This window comes from Chironomus tepperi, unplaced genomic scaffold (genome assembly GCF_022539635.2).
Source record: "Chironomus tepperi strain 1889 unplaced genomic scaffold, CSIRO-AGI_Ctep_v1 contig_48, whole genome shotgun sequence".
Lineage (NCBI taxonomy): Eukaryota > Metazoa > Arthropoda > Insecta > Diptera > Chironomidae > Chironomus > Chironomus tepperi.
Genome location: NW_027226170.1, coordinates 78,173 through 101,830, shown reverse-complemented (window position 1 = coordinate 101,830; position 23,658 = coordinate 78,173). Strand labels below are relative to the sequence as shown.

The 23,658-nt window shown below is 31.3% G+C and overlaps 1 protein-coding gene across 1 annotated transcript; it reads right to left on the bottom strand.

Moving 5' to 3' along the window:
* Positions 1-1,805: 1,805 nt before the first annotated feature.
* AkhR (Adipokinetic hormone receptor) lies at positions 1,806-21,581 on the bottom strand. The gene is made up of 12 exons (XM_070652510.1): positions 21,218-21,581; positions 10,784-11,243; positions 10,600-10,723; positions 6,599-6,747; positions 4,985-5,084; positions 4,773-4,859; positions 4,513-4,630; positions 4,144-4,218; positions 3,845-3,893; positions 3,582-3,723; positions 2,256-2,350; positions 1,806-2,113 (listed from the first exon to the last, which is right to left on the bottom strand). Exons 2-12 carry the CDS (start codon positions 10,945-10,947, stop codon positions 2,032-2,034), a joined length of 1,185 nt encoding a protein of 394 aa, XP_070508611.1. The 5' UTR covers positions 10,948-11,243; positions 21,218-21,581; the 3' UTR covers positions 1,806-2,031.
* Positions 21,582-23,658: the final 2,077 nt, after the last annotated feature.

The following is a 23,658-nucleotide window of genomic DNA, read 5'->3' as shown; positions in this document are numbered from 1 at the left end:
GTTGCTATATCTTCATCCATTGGATCTTTACATTCGTCACCGCGCACAACATCTAGGATATTTTTACAAATATTTCCTTTAACATTACGTAGAATATCTTTCTTTGCCAGTTCCTTCTTTATGGCTTTACATACTTTCTTTTCAATACATTCTCTATTTCCAATATTTTTCTTCATCCTCTTTTATCCTATACTTTTATAATGTAAATTTTATATATTGTCTCAAAATCCAGCTTGACTTAAAAGAAAAATTGAAGAAATCTTACGTTTTTAAATTTTCAACACAAAATAATGGTAGCTATGATTTGTGTAAATACAATACACTGGAATATTCTTCAATGTTTACGCAGATTCAAAATAAATTTTGCAAGCTTTTTGATGAAATCTTATTAAAATCAATTCTTAAGTATTTTTTTGATTGATTACTTTAAGAGAGCTCATGACAAAATACATATTGTCTGATAATTGGAAGGATGCATAAGAATACAATGTGAAGTAAATAGTAATTGGAAAAAAAGGATGGAATAATTATTGCTTATTGATACATTGTCAGAATCACGTTGCCATTATTCAGTTACTGTAACGAATACGTACCACGCTCTATGCGTCGTAGTATTTTTTTGCCAAAAAGGACAGATTAAATATTAACAATTCATGACTCGCGGAGATTTTTTTCCTATGTTAAAACTATGATATGATCTGATACAAAAATGTTGCAGATTTGAATGGTCAAAAGTTTTGGCAAACACGAATAATATGAAAGAAAATTGAATTGTGCTAGTACAGAAGCATTGCGAATGCTTTACACTTGATTAATCGCTAAAAACCCCAACAGACAATGAACGTACTAACCTAAATGAACGTGTTCTTGAGTATACTCAATCAACTTAATCGAGCATGCTCAATTTCGTGAGCATAGTCATGAGTGTGCTCCTTGTCTGTCCAGGAAAGCAATCTAATTTTTGATATGTGCGAATAAATGTGTGTGCTGTTTACATTAGCATACGAAAGGTGTTGGGTGAAATGGCATCAGTCGTCTAAATGGTAGAGCGTTTGCCTTACATACGTCATCTCTGATTTTCGAGGCTTTTTTTTTCCTTCTCACCGTTTTAGTTACGAAGGTATGTAAATATACGATGATAGACATACAAGGAGATGCTATTAACTGGATGATTTTGTTTACTAAATCTTAAGCACACGAACCATAACTGGGTAGAATGCAGGGTAGATCATGTCTTATGACGTCGTATCCTTCCAATGTACAGAGCATGCAAGTGATTTTAGATGCCAATATTAACTGTAGATCTAAAGAGTATGATGCAATAGATTCTTCTATCGTAGTGCCTAAAGCTCATAAAGCTCTGCCTTCAAACGTTATATCCGTATAATCGAGTATATGCGATAATTTTTACAACTTACTAAAACCTAAAAGTTTAATCTATTCAATTAAAAATTGCGGTAAATTGCTTGTTTTAGAACTTTCAATATGAGTATAAAATTCAAGGAATCAACTAATTGCATAAAATTTTGCAGAGTGAATCTGTTGAAGTAACATTTTGTCAAAATTGGGAATATATTAAATATTGGCAAGGATTAATATTTATAAATTTAGCTAAATATAATACATGATATGTGTACAATGTTGGTGTTTCATTATCGTAGACAAAAGGAGCAATTTTCAAGCTGTTTGATATGATGCAGAAATTAAATTAAAGGATTTCTGGTTGCTGGCTGCAAATGAACCAATTCAATTTAGTGGTGTATATTAATAAACATAATAAACATGTGTGGCATAAAAATTAATAATTAAACAATTTTCATCAGTATCTTTTATTATACAAATCGTCAAAAAATGAGGGAGTAAATATGAGATAAACATCATCACACTCTAAAACAGCATAATAAATTGACTTGTCACACAAAATTTCATCATATAAATCATCATATGGAAAAAAAAAAGTAATTTTCCCGTATTTTCTCATTCATACATCGTCGTTTCGCGTGTTAATACACTGAAGGTAACATGGTTATGTCAGGATGTGAGTGGAACCTTCTCGATAGCTACATCTGCCTTTATTATATCACATTGCGGTTTAATAAGAGCATCTCCGCAACTCGAGAAAAAAGAAAAACATTAATTAGATATAAATTGTTAACTAATCGTTGTTGATGATAATGAGGAAGGTAGATAATTTGTGTCTATAATTTGCCTAGTGTCATCTACATCTATATCTAATATAAAGTTATAATATTTACTTAATGCAAATCGTTTTCGATGATTCACGACTGAAATTCTCTGCACGTGAGCTCAACGTCCTTCGCTTCGAATCCGAATAATAATTAAAACTAAACTATAAGAAATGAATTAAAATATCGAGTGTAATTATAACATATTAATTATGGAAGATATGTATGTAAGCTGTAATGAAATCACATCAAGAGTTTATGAAAAAATTTATGATTTGTTTCTTATTTTATTTTTGGGCTTTTAATTTTTCTTTTTTTTTATAACTTCACATAGAAGTTGTTCATTTACAAAACTTACTTAGTCATAAATTTTATTTATATTCTTAATTATTTATGAGAGAGAAAAAAAGAGAGAGATTTACATAATGGACAGAATTAGTGGTCTTCAATGAGAATATAACAATTATTTAAGTAATCCCGAGCGACACAAATGAAGAAAGTCTCGTCATGAAGTTTTAAAGGGTCCTTATAAAACCTCGTTTTATATAGAGTTCCATCAAGAACCACAGTCCCACATTTCTTCGTTTTGGATGAGCTTATCTTCAGATTTCCGTTTTATTTTATAATTCTCCAAATCTGCATGCATGCATTTGTTTCTTGCAGATCTACAGTTCAGCCTTAGTTAAGTAACATGAAAATGGAAGACGCCTTTATGTGGCGTTCATATGGATATCTAATAGAAAATGACATCCATATGGATGTCTAAAAGAGAGTGGCATTCATATAGCTGCTAAATAGAGAGCGACATCCATATGCCTGCTTAATAGAGCCTTCTTTCCATTAGATGTCAATAAATCTGTGTGGTTCGAAGTGACTCGGTTGCAGAATGACTTAGTACTTCGATACCTAATTATTACAAACCAACCCAGCAATCGTGGGTTCAATATTCAGTAAGAGAAAAATTTTCTCCTAATAATATGAAGTCATAAGAAGAAACGCAGCTCATAACCTCCCTTTGAAGGCTAAAGTCAGTAATATTGTCAAAGAAGTGCTGCGCATCCTACTATAAACTGTAGGTCTAGATTTGACCGGAAGATCTGATCTCAATCGTTTAACCATCAATAGTCAAGAAACGCATATAATGCGCTGCTATGAATCGCAGGGCTCTTGACAGCTAATGTTTAGTTTCTTATTTAAATCCAAATGAAGCTCTAAAGACTCCAGGACGAATCCTTCCTCATTTGTGTCGCTCAGGAATACATGAGTCTTGTAACATTTTAATTATTTCTTTCATGCCTAGTCTATTCAAAAATAGACTCAGTGAACACCACACAACTCTATTTGTGACTTTATGGAATTTTGACAATTTTTAAACGTTATTGTAATTTTCTTTACCGTATTTCGATCAGTCCTATTACGTTTTAAATTAAATACTCCGTACACAATTGGGTTCATGCAACTGTTTGTATACGCAAATAAATACAGCGCCTTTTGTAGCAAATTATTCGATGTTGCCTCATCTTTGTCAATGAAGAACCTTTAATGCATAGATAGAGAAAGTTTTTTTTTAATTGTAAAATGAATGAAAAAAAAGGAAAATTTTTATGAGGGTAATTGCAGAAAAATTTATTGACACAGTAGGAAAAAGTTTCTCTTACCAAACAACCATTGTATAGTAGGGCGTCCAACAAACAACAAAGCAAATCACTAGTTCATTGTGAGAAAAGAAGCAACAAGAGGTTAATTAAAAATTAGTCTCATAACTTTGACACTTTTAGTTCATTATGAAAAGTTATTCCTTTATTTTTTTTTCAGTACAAATTGAAATACATGACTTGAATCTTAAATTGTGAATAGTGATGGAAATGAATGATAACAATGAAAATGCGAAATATTGATAATGCACAGTCTTTAATGACATTATAATGAGATTATAGGAACTCTATTGTTTGCTTACCAATTGTTATAGTCATTCTTAATGTTCGTCGCTTAGCACGACTTAATACATTCAAACTCGAACGTCGAAATCTATCTGCAATTATGGATGAGAATGATATTACATATCAGTTTTGCGTGACAGTCATTCCAATAATAATAAATACGCAAAATTCATCATTTTCAGGACAATATTAAATATCAAAGACTTTAAAAGTTTTCAAAGCACATCCTTGTGCTGCATAAGATAAATATATAAATATGTCGTCCTCAAGAAGAAATTCTCCGACAAGATTTTGGAATAAAGAGGATTAAATTTCATTTCAAGGGCACGTACTCGTCATCGCATTTACATTAATACCTTGAATAAATTTAGTCAACCTTCACTTACCAGAATTTTTTATTCGACTCTTTTGAAAAATCTCATAGTATATTGAGCCATAAGAAAATGTAATGATTACAAGTGGAGCAGCATACATCATCAACATACATGCCGCATTGTATATGATCTAATTAATTTGAAAAAGAGAGGAAGAAATAGGAGAAATTGTTAAAAATCAAAGGAAATAAAAATTGCGTTCGTGTCATTTGAGATGATCAAAGGTTCGAATTTTTAATTGGATTTTCACGTTAAAATTTTTCATTACTTACATCTCCACCTTCTGAAAGAACATTAAATGTCACGCATTGTGTATAATTTTTCACGTGCGGATGTGTCTCTGCATGAAAAATGTAGGCCTTTTTTTTGGTAAGTAAAGAATCAAAAATATTGCATTATTTATTTAGCGAAAGGTGATAAGGGTTCTATTTTCGGACGATTTAGGAAGACATAAAGATTTAAAAAAAGTGATTGAATGAATTACCTGTGGTGCGCTACAAAGAGCTGATGTAAACCATGCAAACGCAATCATAATTTTACCACGATGTTCCTTCATATTTAGAGGCTTTATTACAGCATAATATCTGGAAATATGCCAAATGTACAAAACATTATCGCATCTATCCTGCTCAATTCTGTAAGCATATCAATCCAATGACATTTTGATAATATAAACATGAGTTATGTTCTTCCATAAATCCTTTACAATATTACGATATATGACAATTTAATCAAATAGATATCAGATATTACTAGTATGAATATCATCTTGCATGTCTGAATTTGATATATTCGAGGCTTCACGCTTATCGAAAAAATTGATTTTACTCCAATTACAATTAGAAGAAAATTCAATTCATTTATAGCAATCAAATCGTGTTAACATCTCATTTAACATCCAGCACATAATGTTTTTGAATTATTCAATATGATGGCTGAACTTATTGGCTCATGAAGAGAGCAGGAGTGGTGTAAATGAATGGAACTTTTCAACTCATAAAATATTAATAAGAAAATCATGATTTTCTGACTTTTGACGTCATTATTACTCTCATATAAGTCATGTGAGTTGTAAATATAATTTTATACAGGTTGGTCTTCAGGTATATACAAAGGAACTCGTACAACTCATTTCGATACACCCCTGGATAGTGTATATTCTAACAAAAGAGATGAAATCTGATATTTGAATCATTGTAGCGTCATCAAAAGATTTTTTTGTGATTCAAATATCATATGCCAATACAATAGGTATGTGTAATAAACAATTCTATGAAAAGGAGGTTCAAAAATGCCTTTAAAGAAACAAAGAAATTTGGAAACAAAAAAAGGATTTTGAAGCTTTTCTAAAAATAATGCTCCATGATACTCATTGACTTGTTTATGAAAAATAAAGTACATTTCTTTATTATTTCTCCAAGGAGCACATGCGTTCATAAATATGAGGAGTTCTGCTATATACAATATATTCATATCACGAATAATTGATAAAAATAAAGCGGAAAAAGACTTGCGTTTAATATTCTTGAAGAATCATTTCATGTTAAGATCCCGAGTCTTAAACAAATTTTCCATACATGATGAATTGATTTTTTTATGGAAAATCATGCAACATATGGTACTTCTATCAACAATGGAAATTATGCTGGTGGAAAATTTGTTGTGAAAACAATTAGGTACTGCGTAGCATATACATACTCAATAAAATTTTATTCACTACACATCATATTTAAGATTCCAATAAAAATGTCATGAAAATGTGCTCTTAAGGGGCTGTTCACTTATTACGTAGCATTCTTATGTGGTCAAAAATACGTTAGAACTAGTCATCAACTGGACATTAACTTGCCATCAACTAGTTTAAGACAGATTAACAGAATTCTCAATGGATTCTCAATTAAATTCTGAACTTAATATGTGAATGGCCCCTCATCGGGGTGAGGATCGAAATTTTGTTATGCGTCAAGCAATGAGAATTCCATAAAAAATTTTTTATGGAAGGGAAGTTGCCAAAAAATAAATTTTCAGCGTCACGTAATAAGTGAACGACCCCTAAAATTAAAATCATGAATATGGATGAATATATTAACATACTAACCTGTCAACTGATATGCATACTAGCACAAAACTTGATAAATAAAGTCCAAACGTCCGGAAAAACATCATGAGACGACACATAAAGTCTCCAGCTATCCATTGAACAGTAAAAGCCCATCCAATCTCCAGTGGCATTATAATAAATGTGACCTGAAATTAATAAGTCCTTTGTTCTTTAATTTTATCCTTAATCATATTATGTGTATGTAAGTGACATCAAAATTGCCTTTTATAGACACATTGAGTCTTCTCATAGTCTTCTAGCATTTATTTTTAATAGATCGATGGGTCGTTGTAAAAATATCTTTAAGGAGAATATAAAATATTGACTATACCAAAGAATAACAATTCAAAATAATTTTGAATATTTTCCTATGAATTTCGACATGACTCGGTGCCTTAAGCTAGTAGTAAAAAATTCATAAACTCTTTAATATCCGAATACAAGTTTAATTTGAAAACTAAACAGGTTTCCCATAGAAAATCGATTTTTCACATATACTTGAAAATTCTTTTTGTGACATGTGTAGCAAGCCGATAAACAGCGTCACATTTTACTCCTAATACTGACATGTTTCAAATGGCATTTGGATTCTATTTCCATTAAATTTGTTGAAGAATTCAAGTGCTAAATGTAGGTACATGTCAAGAACACAATTATTTTATTAAGCTTTATAGCTTTAACTTATTTTTACCGCATTTTACTTTAAATAGAATACCAGCATAATATTATCCGCTTAATGCCAATACAAATTGAATAGACAAATGAAGGATAGAACATCTCATTCACCAACTTAATGACTTTTTTTTATTTTTGTTCCATTTTGTGATTTTCATGAAACATGCAATAAAAGAAAAAAGAGACATGGTTTTAATAGCCACAATTCAGCCATAATAGCTTTTCCTACTGTTCATCACATTGAGTATAAAAAATCAATTTTCATGGTCCAAATAATTCAGTTCAAGGCATTAGCTGCTATAATTTTTTGATCTATCAACTATAATTTATCAAATAAATTGAATAAGGATAATAGTAGTGCTCTACACAATTTTCATTTGCAAATACAATATCAGCTTGAAATGAGCAATATTTGAAGCAAAACGACTGGTACCTATTCAATATTAATAAATACATTGAGGCATGACGAAAGCTGGGTAAGCTTTTTGTATCAATAATAATACTCGAACAGTTCGCTATGAATCCTAGCAAGCAAAGAACATGCAGTCAATATCAGAGTAAGCTGAGAGCACGTTCACGAGCAAGCTGAACTAGTCCTTAATATTTGAGTAAAACAAGCTCTAGAAAGAATGCTCTTTGATGTTAGAAGACAACATTTTGTCGCTGTAAAAACGGCAAGACGTGAAGTTGCCCTGACGACACCATGACGCCTGATTTCAAGCCATTCCTATAGCGGCTCGAGTCGAAGTGGCTCGGTGGCGGAATGGTTTAGTACTTCGGTACATAATTATTGCAACACCGATCCAGCGATCATGGGAAATTTTTCACGTGTCCTTTTTCGAATCATATGTAGTGGAAACGCAGCTCACAGCCTTCCTTTGTAGGCTAGACACAATAAGTTGATAATAGCGTCATGAAACGAGTGTGAAATGTGTGCTAGAAATGAGAATGAATGTTTTGTAAAATAGACTGTATTTTATTCTAAATATATTGAGATAATGTGATGTTATTAGTTTAAGATTTGAGATTTGATAAATCAAAGGTTTCTTAGAAGACTTTTCATGAAGATAAAAAATGTTGAATTTCATTCAACACTCTGCCAGCTTAACTAGAATTGACAAAAATGTTGAAATGTCTGCCAACACACTGCCACCTCAACTTGATGAAATAAAGTAATAGTATATGAATCAATAGAATTCTGGAACGATGTTGATGCTATCAAAATAATTCTGTTTTGATGTGTGTCTTGAAAGTTGATAATAGAATGATTCTGTTCTATTGTTTGAACTTTATTGATGTAACAGATTTCTTGTGATTCATTAGTTTTAGCAAAATGATTCTGTTTTACTAAGAACTGAACTTGTGTATAAATAGAATAATTCTGTTCTATTAATACTAGATGAAGATGATAAACTGTTTTGCGATGTGTATGATATCAGAATGATTCTGTTCTGATGATCCTGCATGATACTAAATACTAAAAGAATGATTCTGTTCTTTTATATCTTAAATGTTGTTAATTCAGGTTAATACTTCAATGAAAACGATAACAAAATTGTTCTGTCTTGTTAGTTTTGCTTTCAAGTTCTTCCTTACCAATACTTGATATAACTTCAAAATGAGATTTGTTGTGAAATTGATTGATAAATGTCTGATACTTCTAATCATACTCTCAATGCTTCTCATAGAGAGCTCTGCCTTCTCGTCAAGTTGTTTTGAATCAATTGATTGTGCTAATTTACATGTATGCTTGTATGATGTTTTCCTAGACACATTTTGCACCTCGAAGTACTTTTGCAGTTTTCTTTGTTGTGTCCCGATCTCAAACAATTGTGACACAATTTGTACTTCTTCACTATTTTGAGTTTTTCTTCTGTGTTTTCTTTTTTAAACAATTCGCATTGATAAGTTCTATGGTTATTAGAGCACAGAATACAATGTTCAATTTTAACATCATTGTTTGCCAACAATGTTGTACTACTTGATTGTGGATCTAAACTTTCGCTAGATGATGAATTCATTGTGTAAAATGAATTTCCTTCACGACAACTATATGTCAACGATTTTATTCGTTGATCCATAAATTTGCAGAATAATTCCCAAGTAGGTTTCACTTTACGCTTAGTTTGTGATGATGATACAGTATCACTAACTCTTGGTGATTCTTTTTGTAATTCTTCCATTTTCAAAGAAACTTGCAATTTTGTAAGCACTGCCACTCTCTTGAATGATCTGTAGATTTCATCGTCGTTCATTCTTTTTCGATCCATTAGTTCATATTGAATGTAAATTTCATTGAATTCTTCCAACATGCCTTTAAAAAACTCGTGATATACTTTAATTTCTTTAAAAGTAATACCTTCTTTCATTGTTTCATATGAACTTCTGATGTTTTCCTAGTCTTCTATAATCGAATCCAACTTAAATCTATTTGCTTCTGATGTATTCAAAGACATCATTGAGTTTGTAAAGTTCAATGATCTCAGTAATCAATGGTTTTTTGTGATGATTTTCAAAATTTTTCTTAATCTTCCCAACTCTTCAAATATTCAGTTTCCTCTTCTCTACTTCTCTGGAACTTTCCAAGGTTCGAATTAAATGAAGATGACAATCAATTCAAGCTTCAAAGATATGTATCACTTCTGCTTGATAATTAGCTTAATTCAAATGCTAATTTCAGAAATCTTCACAATTCTGAGGATAAAATTCAGCTTCAACAAATGCTGACAAATTCTTCAATATTCAGCTCTACAAAAGGCTGTCCAATTTCAGCTTTTCAAAATACTGATCAATTCCAAATTATTGTGATGTTTCAAACTTGACTTCACAATCTTCCCGCTTTCTCAATTTTTTCTTCAATCTTTCAATGGTGTCTTTGCACAATTTGCAATTTCCTCAAATTACTGCTTCAAATCTCAATGTTCGAAGGACCAAAATGAAATGTGTGCTAGAAATGAGAATGAATGTTTTGTAAAATAGACTGTATTTTATTCTAAATATATTGAGATAATGTGATGTTGTTAGTATGAGATTTGAGATTGAAGTGAAAATCTTTGATAAATCAAAGGTTTCTTAGATGACATTTCATGAAGATAAAAAAATGTTGAATTTCATTCAAAGGAATGGTTCTGATCCCACTACAAACTGTAGGTCTATTGAGTGCAGTGGTCTGGCGCATCCTCACTCCTTAAACAAACAATAGCCGCAAATTGCCCTAGCGCAGCTCTGAATCTCAAAAGATCTGCTTAGCTAAAGGGTTTTTTTTTCTATAGCGGCTCATTGGGTTTGAACAATTCATATATAAAGCACTAAATAGTACTCACCATTAAGTCAGCAATAGCTAATTGAGTAAGCATGAAGTCCAGCCGACTTGTTGATCTCATTCGTCTCCTCAACAAAATTGTAAGGACTGTGATATTACCAATTGCTGACACAACCATCAAAATACTGCAAAATTTGATTAAGTTAAGCTTGTGAATCCTCACATTTTGGTAAATATTTTCAAACCTGTATACAATTATTTTGAGTTTATGCTCATCATTAAAGAGCATATCTGGCGTAATAGAAATATTAACACTAGCTGACGATGCAGTTGTCGTCATTATTTGTCCATTCTCGTCCATTTCTTCTGTAGTCATTTGAAGCATCTGTGAGCTCGTCATTCTAATCATATTTTATTTATATTCATTAAATTTCATTTATCGTAGAAAAAGTAGACCCATTTTATATTCTATGTATAGAATGCAATGTTTCATTTTTAAGCAATCATTTCCTCTACATCAAAATCATCTGTCACTTTTTTTTCTTATATATATCCACAAAAGAATTCTGTATGTAGTACAATTTATGTCTTAAAAATATATATATTCAATGTATTGTTTATGTTTCACTTCACGTATTTTAACGATTTGGCTGCCTTTCTTCGTTTCTGTGACTAGATTTCAATGGAAAATAGATTTTTCAGTCGCTATAAAGGAAAGTGAAATTACAAAGATGATATGTGGAATGTATTTAAAGGAAAATTTTAATTTCTGTAACAATTTCTGCGCATTTTCAAAGGAAGATTTAAAATATTTAATTTGTATTAAGGCAGAGCTCGATATCTACTCGGATTTTATATGGAAATGTCAACTCAAGTCGACTCGACTTCATATAACATTCGAAATGATTTCGAGTTCTGTATTAAAGCCAGAGCATGATGTCGAGTTAAGTTGATTCGACTTGAATAGCACAAATCAGTAAATAGATCAAAAGCCCGAACTCAGGCCGAAATGATGGATTGAAACTGAATCCTGCCACAAATCAGCAACCCAAGCATTATATAGGATACCTGCTAATATATTCGATTAGTCATTGATAACTCAATGATAGAAGTTCGAGTTCTGTTAGAGCAATCGGTAACAAAATTAGAATCACACCGTTCTGCTCCCAGATTTTGGATCCATTACCCGATTTTTAATTTACAAAGGTCATTTCTACCTACACTTGTAAAAGAATATATTTGCATACCTTATAAATTATGAATATATTTACATTGAATTTTTTTTTTTAAATTATGGTAAAGAGAAACCCTTGAAAATGCGATTTTCCGCCTCATTGCTCTTGGTTGAATGAAAATGCCTGTTTATGCATCATTTTTGTTTAAAATATATCCTTCACCAGCGCAAATCGAATTGAATCTTGCAAAGAAATAAGAAATTCTTGTCAACTTGAAGTTGACTCGGAGTCGACCTTGATTGGACTCAAAATCGACTAAGTTTGAATCGAGTCAATCAATTCAAGTCGACATCAAGTGTAACATCTCTGAGTAAAGCTATCGATAACAGATTTTACATCCTTCATTGAGGAATGCGCGAACATCCACAATATAAGATCAAGACTTTCTAGCTACATGACAAGAAAAGGAATTTTTATTAAATCGCTGAAATATTTTGGATTCGTGTCAAGAACAAAAAGTTAGTAAATGCAAATAACAGAAAATCTAAGAAGAAAGATATTAATCAGTGTACTTTCCATCCTCCAACATGATATATTGAAAACGCAAGATGTTGAGGGTTTAATTATCGGAAAGTTTGACAACCTTAATTTATTGAAAATTATTCAAATTCTTCAATTAAATTGATGGGGAATATTCTGTAATTTAAATGAGAAATAAAAGACTACAAGAGATGTATTGACATTCAATTTAATGCCATTAAAGGAACTAAGATTCAAGACTTTTCCGTTAATCATGATTAATTAATTAAAAATTAATTAAATCCGAATATTAAATTTAATCCAAATTTCATACACGCTTAATTCTTTATCAGTACAAAATTCTATATTTAACATGTAAACATTATTCTGTGACATGTAGTATTTCCCATTATTTAATCTGCCTTTTCAAATGATAGAACGCGGATTCAAAAACAACCTTTGTAATATCACTCATAAAGTGAATGTAGCTTTGTGTTCATGATGATGCTTCATGATCGCATTAAAGAACTAGGAAATTCTAAGTTGTTTACTATTTTAAAACTTAATACGAAACATAAGCAAAAGAGAGATTCTATTCAGAATCTCATTCCTTCTACTTGCTTCTAATATCCTTTTTATTCATTGCAAAAAGCAAAGTATACCTCAGAGATTTATATTATGTGCCTGACTCTTTTCATCATTAAGCGATATTTTAATCATACCTTTTTGTAAAACAACTGATGAGAATATACAAATGACTACACTCTCATAAATACCCCGGAAAGCACATGAAGTAGAGATAGCAAAGCATCCGGACTCAGGTTGACTCGATTATGGAATGAGGACGAATTTCATCTAATCTAGTTTTCATCTAATCATATGAACTAGGCTGGGGTCGAATTTGCGGTCATTTTTAGGTCGTTTACCTTCCGGAAACACTTGAACATCATTCTAATGCTTTTTTACTGTCTAATATTACAGAACATTTAAATCACATTACGAAGTAATTAATTTTAAACACTGGAATGTCCCACAAAATTTTAAACTGGAATTCAAATGGAATCTTAAAGCTTTTGTTTTCTTTTGTCGGATGGGGTGAAATAAATCATAAATTTTCATGTAGGAATCTAAATTTGTCTTTCGACTTATAAATTCAGTACTTTGAATAAAACAATCAATCAATGTCAAGAATCTGGGACGTAGTCAGGAGATTTTGTTCTAGGGGGCCTCTGCTCGTTATTTCGAAATCTTGAATTTTTGTATATTCATAGTCATCTATTAAAGTATTTTAGGAAGGAACAAATGACCGCTGTTTGGCTACGGACCTGCTCAGAATCATAGGATTGCTTCACTTGTGGAAATGCCCATGCTCAATCATTATTTAAGACGTAACAAAAGCTCAAATAGTAGCGTTACATAATAACTGAACAGCCCCATGCAACAAAAATTCATATTAAAGTCACAAATGTTTGTTTATTGTCAATTACTTTGTATTGAAAATGTTTTTATTTTTTGTTGATTTTCTGATATCCAAAATCAATGAATCTGTGTCAATATGTGTGTCATGAAGTCTTTGCTATGCAAAATCAGAGCATTTCTGTATCAAATTGATACAAGTATAAATTGAGGATGAATTTCATCTGAATCGAAAATTGAATTTAAAGAATTGCAAAAAAAAAACATTTAATTGCTTTTTGTTTAATTACTTTTAAGACTAAACTTTGCTTAATTACAGCACCCATCCCATTATTTACATCACTTAATCGCTTTTCAGAGCTTGTTGTGGAATTTTTTTGTGATCAGACAGACAAAAAATCCATAAAATTCACACTTCACGAATGAGTAAATTTAGTCATTATCCCCAAAACATGATAACTTAATTTATCAAATAAATTCAGATGCTCAATGGAAAATCAAGTTATAGAAGATACAAATGCTCATTTATTTGATCTGTTTAATGAAGGATAGGAAACATTAATGCTCTTGATGCCCAAGTAACACATCATGACAATGTAACACTGTGCGATGATCGTTGTATATTTGGTCTAAATTTACAAAGGCATTGCCATGTTGTATTGCTCGGGTTCGCGAACAGCAATGCAATCCCCAAATACAATCCCCGATTATATAAAAATACTGTAGAAATAGCGATTAACTGGACATTAAATTGACTTTTACTCCATTCGAACTTTATTCCACTCGAAATCACATTGCCGTCAGGCAATTTAGTGTCTTACCGCTAATACGTCGTCTAAATGGTACCCAAGCGAACACGATGTGCTGTTTGGGGATATCCTTAATCATTTTATGATGCATCAACAGCATATTTGATAAACTATCTCATACTTCATTTTGTCACACGTTTCAATCCGATTACTCAAAAATAAGCTTATACAGCACACGGGAAAATGCAGACCATAAAAAGATTTGTCAGTTTGATACATTTATACAACTATTTTTAGTAGAACTAACTTTTATGCAAGTTCATAAAAAGGGTTAGGATATGATTTACAAAGGTTGACCTTCTAAGAGATAAAAGGTAGTTTAAAAATGGATTTTTTAATATTAGAAGAATTTAAGGTTACATATCTTTGTAGCTATAAATCATCTGGTATGTTTGTGCTGGTTAGTTGAATGAATTTGTTGAAGGATGAAAGTGTTTTGATTTGATTTAAATTTTATTAGAATTAGATTTATAATTACCCATTTAAGAGCAAAACGTTTCCTCTAATTAATGCTAATGAATGGTAATTAATTGCCAAAAATTCATGTAATTTACAGACAAATTGTCTAACATTCACGAAATTAAAAATATGAAGATTTGTAAACAACAAGAAGCAGATGCGTAGCAAGGAGGGTGACAGTCTCTGTGGCATCCATAAAGAAGAACAAACATTCATTTCAGAGGGTGGCAATTTTTGGATATGACCTTGTTTATCAAGTGTCTTACTACTAAACTGTCTAGAACATTAAAATATACGCATGTAGTTCTTGTTTTGTCAGTTTAAACGATTTTTCAGGGACGATATTAAATATGTAGACAAACTTTAATAGAAAGTAGATCCGAACAGTACATGACGTTTATTAGGACACCGCTAAGTTGCCGTAAGTTTGCACTCACTGACCCAGGGAAAGAGCATGCTCTCGAGAGCTGACTCAACTTAAATATACTAGATGAGCAGGCTCGATATCGTTGCTCTCAGCTTACTGTTTTCTTAAGAGCACGCTCTTTGCCTGCTAGGGGAAGATGCCATGATGACTGATTTCGACCCATTTGTGCAACAAAAAGTGTGACTCGCTGGATGATACAGTTCGGAAAAGTCATTAAATCAACAAAAAGTTTTCTTAAAAGCCTTGTGCAGCCTGCCGCTGAGAGAAATAATGAGAATTTGTCAATTATTTGATAAATATATAGCTTTAAGGATAATAGGCTGATCTTTAATGCTATTTATAAAAGGATACATGTGCGTGTAATAAGTTTATCTCTTTTTAAAAAATATCAATACTATGGATAAAGGAATTCATGAGCATGTACGCTTTTCACATTCAATTCAAGTTGATTGTTTACCCCTAGTGGCTGTTATAGAAATGTTTCAAATGTTTTCGTTTTTTTGCAAAGGCAAACTTTGAAACGCGTAGGATATCTTCTAAGTCCTACCACGTAGAATGAAATGAAATTTTGAAGAACAAATCAATTATTTTTATTACTGCAAAGACATCCTTACATACTTTCTGTATTTTTTCAACAAACCTCAACATAAAAATCAAATAGGAACAAAATATCCAAGTACTTTTTAAAGTATTAAAGCGACTGTCGCAAAATTTTTGTCTCTTAGGAATATAATGTATTTATTTTTCAATATTATGAAATGCACTGAAGCTGTAAATCTGTTGTTTTGATACGTACTTACTTGAGAAAAAATGAAAATTAAATCATGAGCAAACATGAGTCAGGAAAACTTTTTTAATTTGTGGCTTAATTCTCAAATATTTTTACAGTTCAAAAACATTCTTTGCAACATTCATTAAAGTATAGACAATTTATGAAGGTTAATCAAACTGTATTTTGGTAGCAACATGACCATGATAAGTGAGTATGTGATGAATTTTAAATTTGTTGGATTAACATTTTCTAAGTAATTTATTTGACGTAAGTTCTGTTTGATATGAGTAGATAGTTGTATAAAAACAATTTAGTAAATTATTCTGATGCAGGATAGATTTTATTCTAAGAAAACATTAAAGGATCTATATCCGAGCGACACAAATGAGAAAGGGTTCGTCATGGATGCTTTAAGTTTTAGACGTCACGGACACATTTACACGGAAAGCGAAAAACAAAAAATTAAGAACCAGGACAGCATGAATTTGATGGAATGAAGCCTGAGGCAGACTGGAAACGACGTGGATCTAGATTTTTTGCATTTCTTATGCCGTATGATTTTCAGGTCAGTAACATTAAATGAAACGTTCCTAAGCCAAATAGAGGCAGCTTTCATTTGGTATAAGTAAACGTATGCGTAACAGAGACTGCATAAAGGATCTTTATTTGTGTTGATCGGGCTATCAGCAAGATAGCATTATGGAAAGAATAAAGAACCCATAAAAATTAATAAAGATTGTTCCATATCTTAACAGGATTTGTCACTTTATAAAATGATTCAGTTTTGATTTAAGGTTTGCAATTCTAAAAGTACTTAAAAGGATAGATTAAAAGCTTATCCAAACCCTGCCTGAAGGGTGGCACTCACACAATAAGGAAAGGAGTGGTAATATTCCGAGTCCAACAAGTAATAAGAAAGCAACAGAATGAATATCATGAGACAAAGTGATTACTTACAGACATGAATGTTATGTAATCTTAAGGAGGAATGAAAAGTCATCCTAAAGATAAATTGGAAGTCAACAATACGGAATCTTCCTATGGAACGTTTAAAAATTACAATCTAATATTAATTGAATTTTTTTCAATTATTTTTTGAAAGTCATGCTTCAGTTTTAATGTCAACATATCCTATTAAGTTCATGTCTTTCCTTAATTAAAAAAAAGTATGTTTACCAGAAAGCTTTGTTGTCGTGAAACGTCTCTAAATGAATAGCATGATACTAAACCTGAGGTAAAATTTGTACCAGGGGATTCAGCAAAATCCTTCAGGCATTAAATCACAGAAACAAGAAATTTCATGAGCATTAAAGCTGCAATGAAATTGTATATCTTATAAAGCTTTGTCAGTATATTGTCTCTACAAAAGTATATTATAGGATATACTTTCCTAATGCATTAACTCTATACATAAAGTATCGCAAATTAATAAGTTTCATTAGAAAAAAAATGGAAAAGCTTTTCCTAATAAAAAACTTTTGTTTGTCTACATCCGCACTGTCTTATCTTACAATTGTAATAAATTTAGGAAAACTTTTCTATTACAAATACAATTTCGCATTCATAGACAACAAGTTGGTTCCATAAATTGTTTTAATTTCGTATTTCTGTATCTTGTTCTATGTTTATACTAATTGAAGTTTATCACTAAGAAAACAATGATTCATACTTATGGAACATTAATGAAATCGTTTAAGGAATCAACAGGCTCCAATGGACAGGACACAATATCAGGAGACCAGATGAAGCTCCCATCAATTACGTCTGATTTTGTAAATGCAAAAAGTTCACGAGGGAAACCAAGGAATTTCCATGAAAAAGGTTGTTGATAGAGACAGTGTTAAACTTACTTTCTTCATTGTGCATACAGCCCAACTGTGATCCATGGCCTTTCTCAGTTGGCATCTAAAACATAGTCTATCGCTGTCTGCCCTTTGTCAATTATCAACACCAAGTGTAACACAGTCTTTATCAACAGTCTCATTCTAAGAAATGTTAAACTTGGTATAGATAATTGACAGAAGGCAGCCAGCTATAGAGTCAGCTTCACAGTTGGTTTCAGTTTAGGTCAAAGTGATCTGTATGGTCAGTACAGTAAGTAAATAAGAAATTTTGAAAAATTTCATGGTTCGGCAAAAAACTTGCATTTCCTGCAATTTTCGACTGTACCTTTTAGTTAGTCCAATACTGCAGGCCTCCGATTTTGGATGAACCCTATAAAATTCTATTAAAAGAAGTCCACATTGTACACATTTGTATTCAATTCTAAATCCAATTTTCCAATTCATTTAATTGTGATATCCACATGTGAAGATTCACACAAGCAGTGCATGCTAATAGCAAATGTCAACATTTAATTACAACCTTTCAAAGTCACGCATAAATATGTTTACGACAGGAAAAAAAAAAGTCTGATCTTTTTCTCATTTTCATTTCGTCACATATGAATTGCTCTTATTAAAGTTTATCAACTTCATGATTTGATATTTTTTGCATGAAAAAATGTGTGAGAAGTATAAAAAAGATTTAAGAATCAATATTTAATAATTTATTTAGTGGATAGGTGTCAAGAAAAATCTTTTAGGCCATAAGATACAACTTTAAACTTTTCGTCATAATCACATGCTCGGTCGATCATTTGAGCGAAAAAATTCATTTTTTCTTTCTTTATTACTCGAATCAATGAATTACGGATTCAATGAAAATGTAATCTGTATCGTGTGCCTGTTTATATGTAGCAGTTTCACTCTCTAATATAAAAATTGCTACGATTAAAAAACATTCAAAGTGATGAGAGAACTATTTCAATAATCAATAGGTTATCAATCAAGTAGCAAATGAAATATACAAATAGTCGTCCACTGAATATTTATTTCGTCTTGTTTCATTTACAGACTATTATGATTAACACTCTATGTTTTCTTTCCTTAGAATTTTTCGTTTTCTTACAGAAATTAATGAATGTTGCAAAAAGTACGTAACGAATTTAAACGGAAATGACGCAATGAAATTAATGCGAATCATTATTACTTGAGGATGACTTGAAGGAATTACAAAAGAACTCGACCTTTTCGGAAAGAGACTTCAGCGCATTCTTGTTCCAGTGATCAGTAATTGTTTAATAGATTAAAGCGGATTCCTTGGCGAATTAATTTGCTAATCTTGAAAATGACTTGAACTTTTTCGGTCAGTATTACAAGATCCAGTAAAATATAATTCATAACCTTAACATAAATATCAAGATCCAGTAAACTCCAAATCACTACACCATAAATTTATTACATAACGTTTTTTTTTTTTAAAAATTTGATTAAAATTTGAATTTTTTAACTGTCACTAAAAATTTGAATCTGTTGAAAGCAACGCTTCAAAAAAATCATTTTGTTTAATTTAGAAAAAAATCATTAATTAACGCATGCAGAGACAATTTTACGTTTCGAGATCAATCATCGCCGAAACTAAAAGATGGCACAAAGCTAATACTTAAAACTAGAGCTTTATACGATGTCTGGTTGTCAAGTTCTCGCGTCTCATCCAGAAAGTAAGCCAGCAAAACAAACAAATTGTATTTTTCCCATCTTTCAAAAAACCACTAAGAATATTCGGGATTTTTTGTGAATATAGGGAGTTTTATAATCAAAATTATCAAGTAAGAGATTGGGACTGTCCCAAACAGATTGCGATACTGTACATGAGGGTCATAAATTAATAATCACTTAATTTGTTATCAAAATTAAACTTTCCCATTGTGTGTCAAAAACAGAATTACCAACACCTGCCAAAAACACTGACAAAATTAATCTCATTTGTAGTTCAAAAATTTTAAAACTCTATCTCTGCCAATTTTATCAGAAAATTAGCAGGCGGTATCGTTATTAGATACTAAATGTGCTGTAAAATATTTTTAATTGAACATAACATCACTTTATCATTAATTTACAACAAATAATGAATATCAAGCAATTTAACAAAGGGGTTGTTTATTTATTAAGTAACACTGTTTGTCTCCTGCCGTTACATGTTGACACACAATCATAGACTCGCTTATTACCCGAAATTACGAACATAAATATTGGATATTCTCTTAATTGTCGTGACTTTTTTCACAGAAAAACATAATTTCACGGTTGAACTTTTAATTGGTTCCTTTAATTAAGGTGAAGAGAATCCAAAAAAACAGCACAAAAAAATCACGTGTACGTTTACTTTGGAAATACACCGAGCTACACAAATAAAGGAGGGTTCCGCCACTGAGCTTCACTAAAGCTCTTATAATTACAGCAAATAAAACTGCATAAATTTTGCACACGAAGGTATGTTCCATTTTTAAAAGCTCTAGGCTCACGAGGGTACTTGCTTCATTTGTGTCGCTCGGATTATTCTACATTTTTGAAAACTATTAATATCATATGATAATTAAAAGTATGTTTTCTTTTGATATTTTGTTAGCACAGCCAAAAAATATACGGTTGGAATAAATTAATGTTAATAAGTTGTGGAAACTTCCAAGATGAACACAAAAAAAGAGAGATCTTAAAGAACGTTCAAGCCCCAATGTCGTTTTAGATTTGAAGACAACAAGAAGAATTTTTGTTAAAGTTTTTAATGAATCCAAGCGAAAGTTTGACATCAAAGAAATTAGAACAAAGGATATTGACGTAAATTCACATTAAAATGATAAAAATTTCCTTAGATTTCATGCATGATTTCGTGTTTGGGTAAGGTGAATAATCTAAAACAAAGAATTTTTCCATTGATGATATTTTGCCGAGGAAGTGCACATTTTGTATGCTGAAGGAAGTAGCTATGTCTTATTAAATTGAATTTAAGTTCAAGCAGTCTTTGAATTTTGCAGATTCATCATATAGAAAGTAAAAAATAATTCTCTATTAATGAATATTCAGTAAGTAAACATCACTCGCAAGTATATAGCAGAATGTGCTGATAAAGAAAAGGTTATTTGCAGATTTACGCTCGATTTTTCTATAGATCTGACATTGAAGATTCTCTAAAATTCCAATTTTAAACTAGAAATCCTTGATCTTAACATGTCGGTTACAAAATTGTTACAGCAAAAAAAATGCCTTTCCATTATTAAATACCTTTCTCCCTATATCAATCAATCATCCGGATATGTAATTATTTAATTTATACTTCCATCCTCCAAAGAAACACAAAATTTAAACAAAATTTTTTCTTGATTCACAGCTCATTTTCTCATATATATATTTACACTATTCACTATATCAATTGATGTTAATCCAATAAAAATATTTTTTTCATCACTTCCCGGCTTCCCGCAGATAATTTTCTTCCAATTTAATTTATAAAAGAAGTTTCAATATTTATGCATTCAGCACACTAGAACGCGATTAACGTCTATTCACAATTTATTATTTTATTTTTTTTTTTCAAAACTTAATTCACTACTTTTATATTATTTTTTTGTGATCCGTTTCGTTCAAATGTCGCTTACTGACTGATAACTGAACGAATTTTTTCCTACTGTATTTTGCTTCTTCTCAAATATAATATGAGAAAAAAAAGTATATTGTGTTGAGTGAGGACATGGTTCTCCGTATAGTGATGAGCTTTTGCGCAGTTCAATGCTTTTTGCAATGCATTACAATTTCCTTTAGACTACTTTCTATCGTCACAATATTTTTGATTTGTATCTAACGTCTTTAACGTTAAAATATACTTGACATTAATTTATATACTGATTTTCATGATAATTCTGACAATTATGTTTAAATGTTGTTTAGAATTGTCATTATCAATGCGGGAAATCTACACGCGAAATATGATTAGAATGAATATGCTATACAGCTGATAGATTCACATTCCTTCTCATACTGTTATAACATACATAATAAAAAGTATAAAAATAAACAAAAAAAAAAGTCTAATCGTCTCAATTTGACACTTATCATTTCTTTATGGGAGACCATTTGAAGGTCATACACTGTTGTCGCACTTTCAACTTCAGCTCTATAATCATCGTCGTCAAAAAAAATTTCGTTTGTAAACTCTAAAGAGAGCAATGCGATATAAAGGAATTACTGACTTTAATGAAATACAAGCAAGGATAATCTCATATGTAGTTCAAAAGCATAAGGAAGATATATGATTATAACTAATGGAGTCTCTTGAGATGAGCATCACTCTTTAAAAGCCACAAAATTTGATTCCATTCTTTATGCGAAATATAGTTAAAGATGATGTTGCTCTAGAAACTTTTTTTTGTCATCAAAATGCTTTATATCATGAATAATCAACATAAATACGACAATTTTTTTTGTGAATGACATACTCAAGACTAAGAGTTGATTGCTATATTATGGATGATGATGTACCATGCTGTTTCAAATTTATTGTCTACTATTCCATGACTGACACGTGAATTTATGTAAAATGATTTTATATTCATTCAAGTTCATTCAGGTGTGTAATTGAGAGATAATAAATAATGTTGTTTTGTGCTCATAAAAATCGAAATGCTTTCGAACATGTGTCTCGGAGAAACAGACACGATAATTAAAATTTCGCATGCTTTTTATGATGAGTGTTTTAATTAGTGATAAGAGCTTACATCTTTCTATCATTTTAGTCAGCAACTTAATTAGTTCAGAAGAAATTGTAGGCGCAGCAATCATCTTCAATTTTCTATCCATCTGCAGAATTACAATTGCTCTCTTGATTTTTGATGCCGATATTAATGAATAAAACAAACAAAACTTATATTAATATTTGGATTTCTAAGAAACTTCTATTGTTGTCGAAACTTTTTAATAAATTGATTCCTATGAAAGTCATAGAATATTAAATTGAGATGCAATTACTTATTATCAACCTGGCAATTTGTATAGCATCCCTAATGAATATATCAAGAGATTATCATTGAGAATGAAATCGTAAAGTTCAAGTGGAATTTTCATTTCAACTGTAAAGTCTTTGACACTTCAATCGTTAGGTTGACCACATTCATACTGATTTCCATGCTCCCGAAAAGCACAAAACGACTAATCGATCAAAATTCTTGACTTGGTGGACTGACTATGACCTTGTAGACTAACTCTGACTTGGTAGACTGTCTCTGGCTTGGTGGACTGACTCTTATTTGATGGACCGACTCTGACTGGATGAACTAACTCTGATTTGGTGGAGTGATTTAGACTTCGTGGACTAGCTCTGATTTTGTGGACTGACTCTGAATTGGTGGACTGACACTGACTTGATAGACTTACTTTAACTTAGTGGACTGACTCTAACTTCGTGGAATGACTCTGGCTTGGTGGACTGACTCTGACTTGGTGGCCTGGCTCTGACTAGGTGGACTGACTCTGATTTAGTGGACTAACTCAGACTTGAAGGACTGACTCAAAATTGGAGGACTGATTTGACTTGACGGACTAACTTTGAACTGGTGGACTTATTTTGCCTTAGTGGACTCTAAGCTGGTGGACAAACTGTGATTTAGTGGACTGACTCTGAGTTGGTGGACTAACTCCGAATTAGTGGACTATGACTGACTATGACTTAC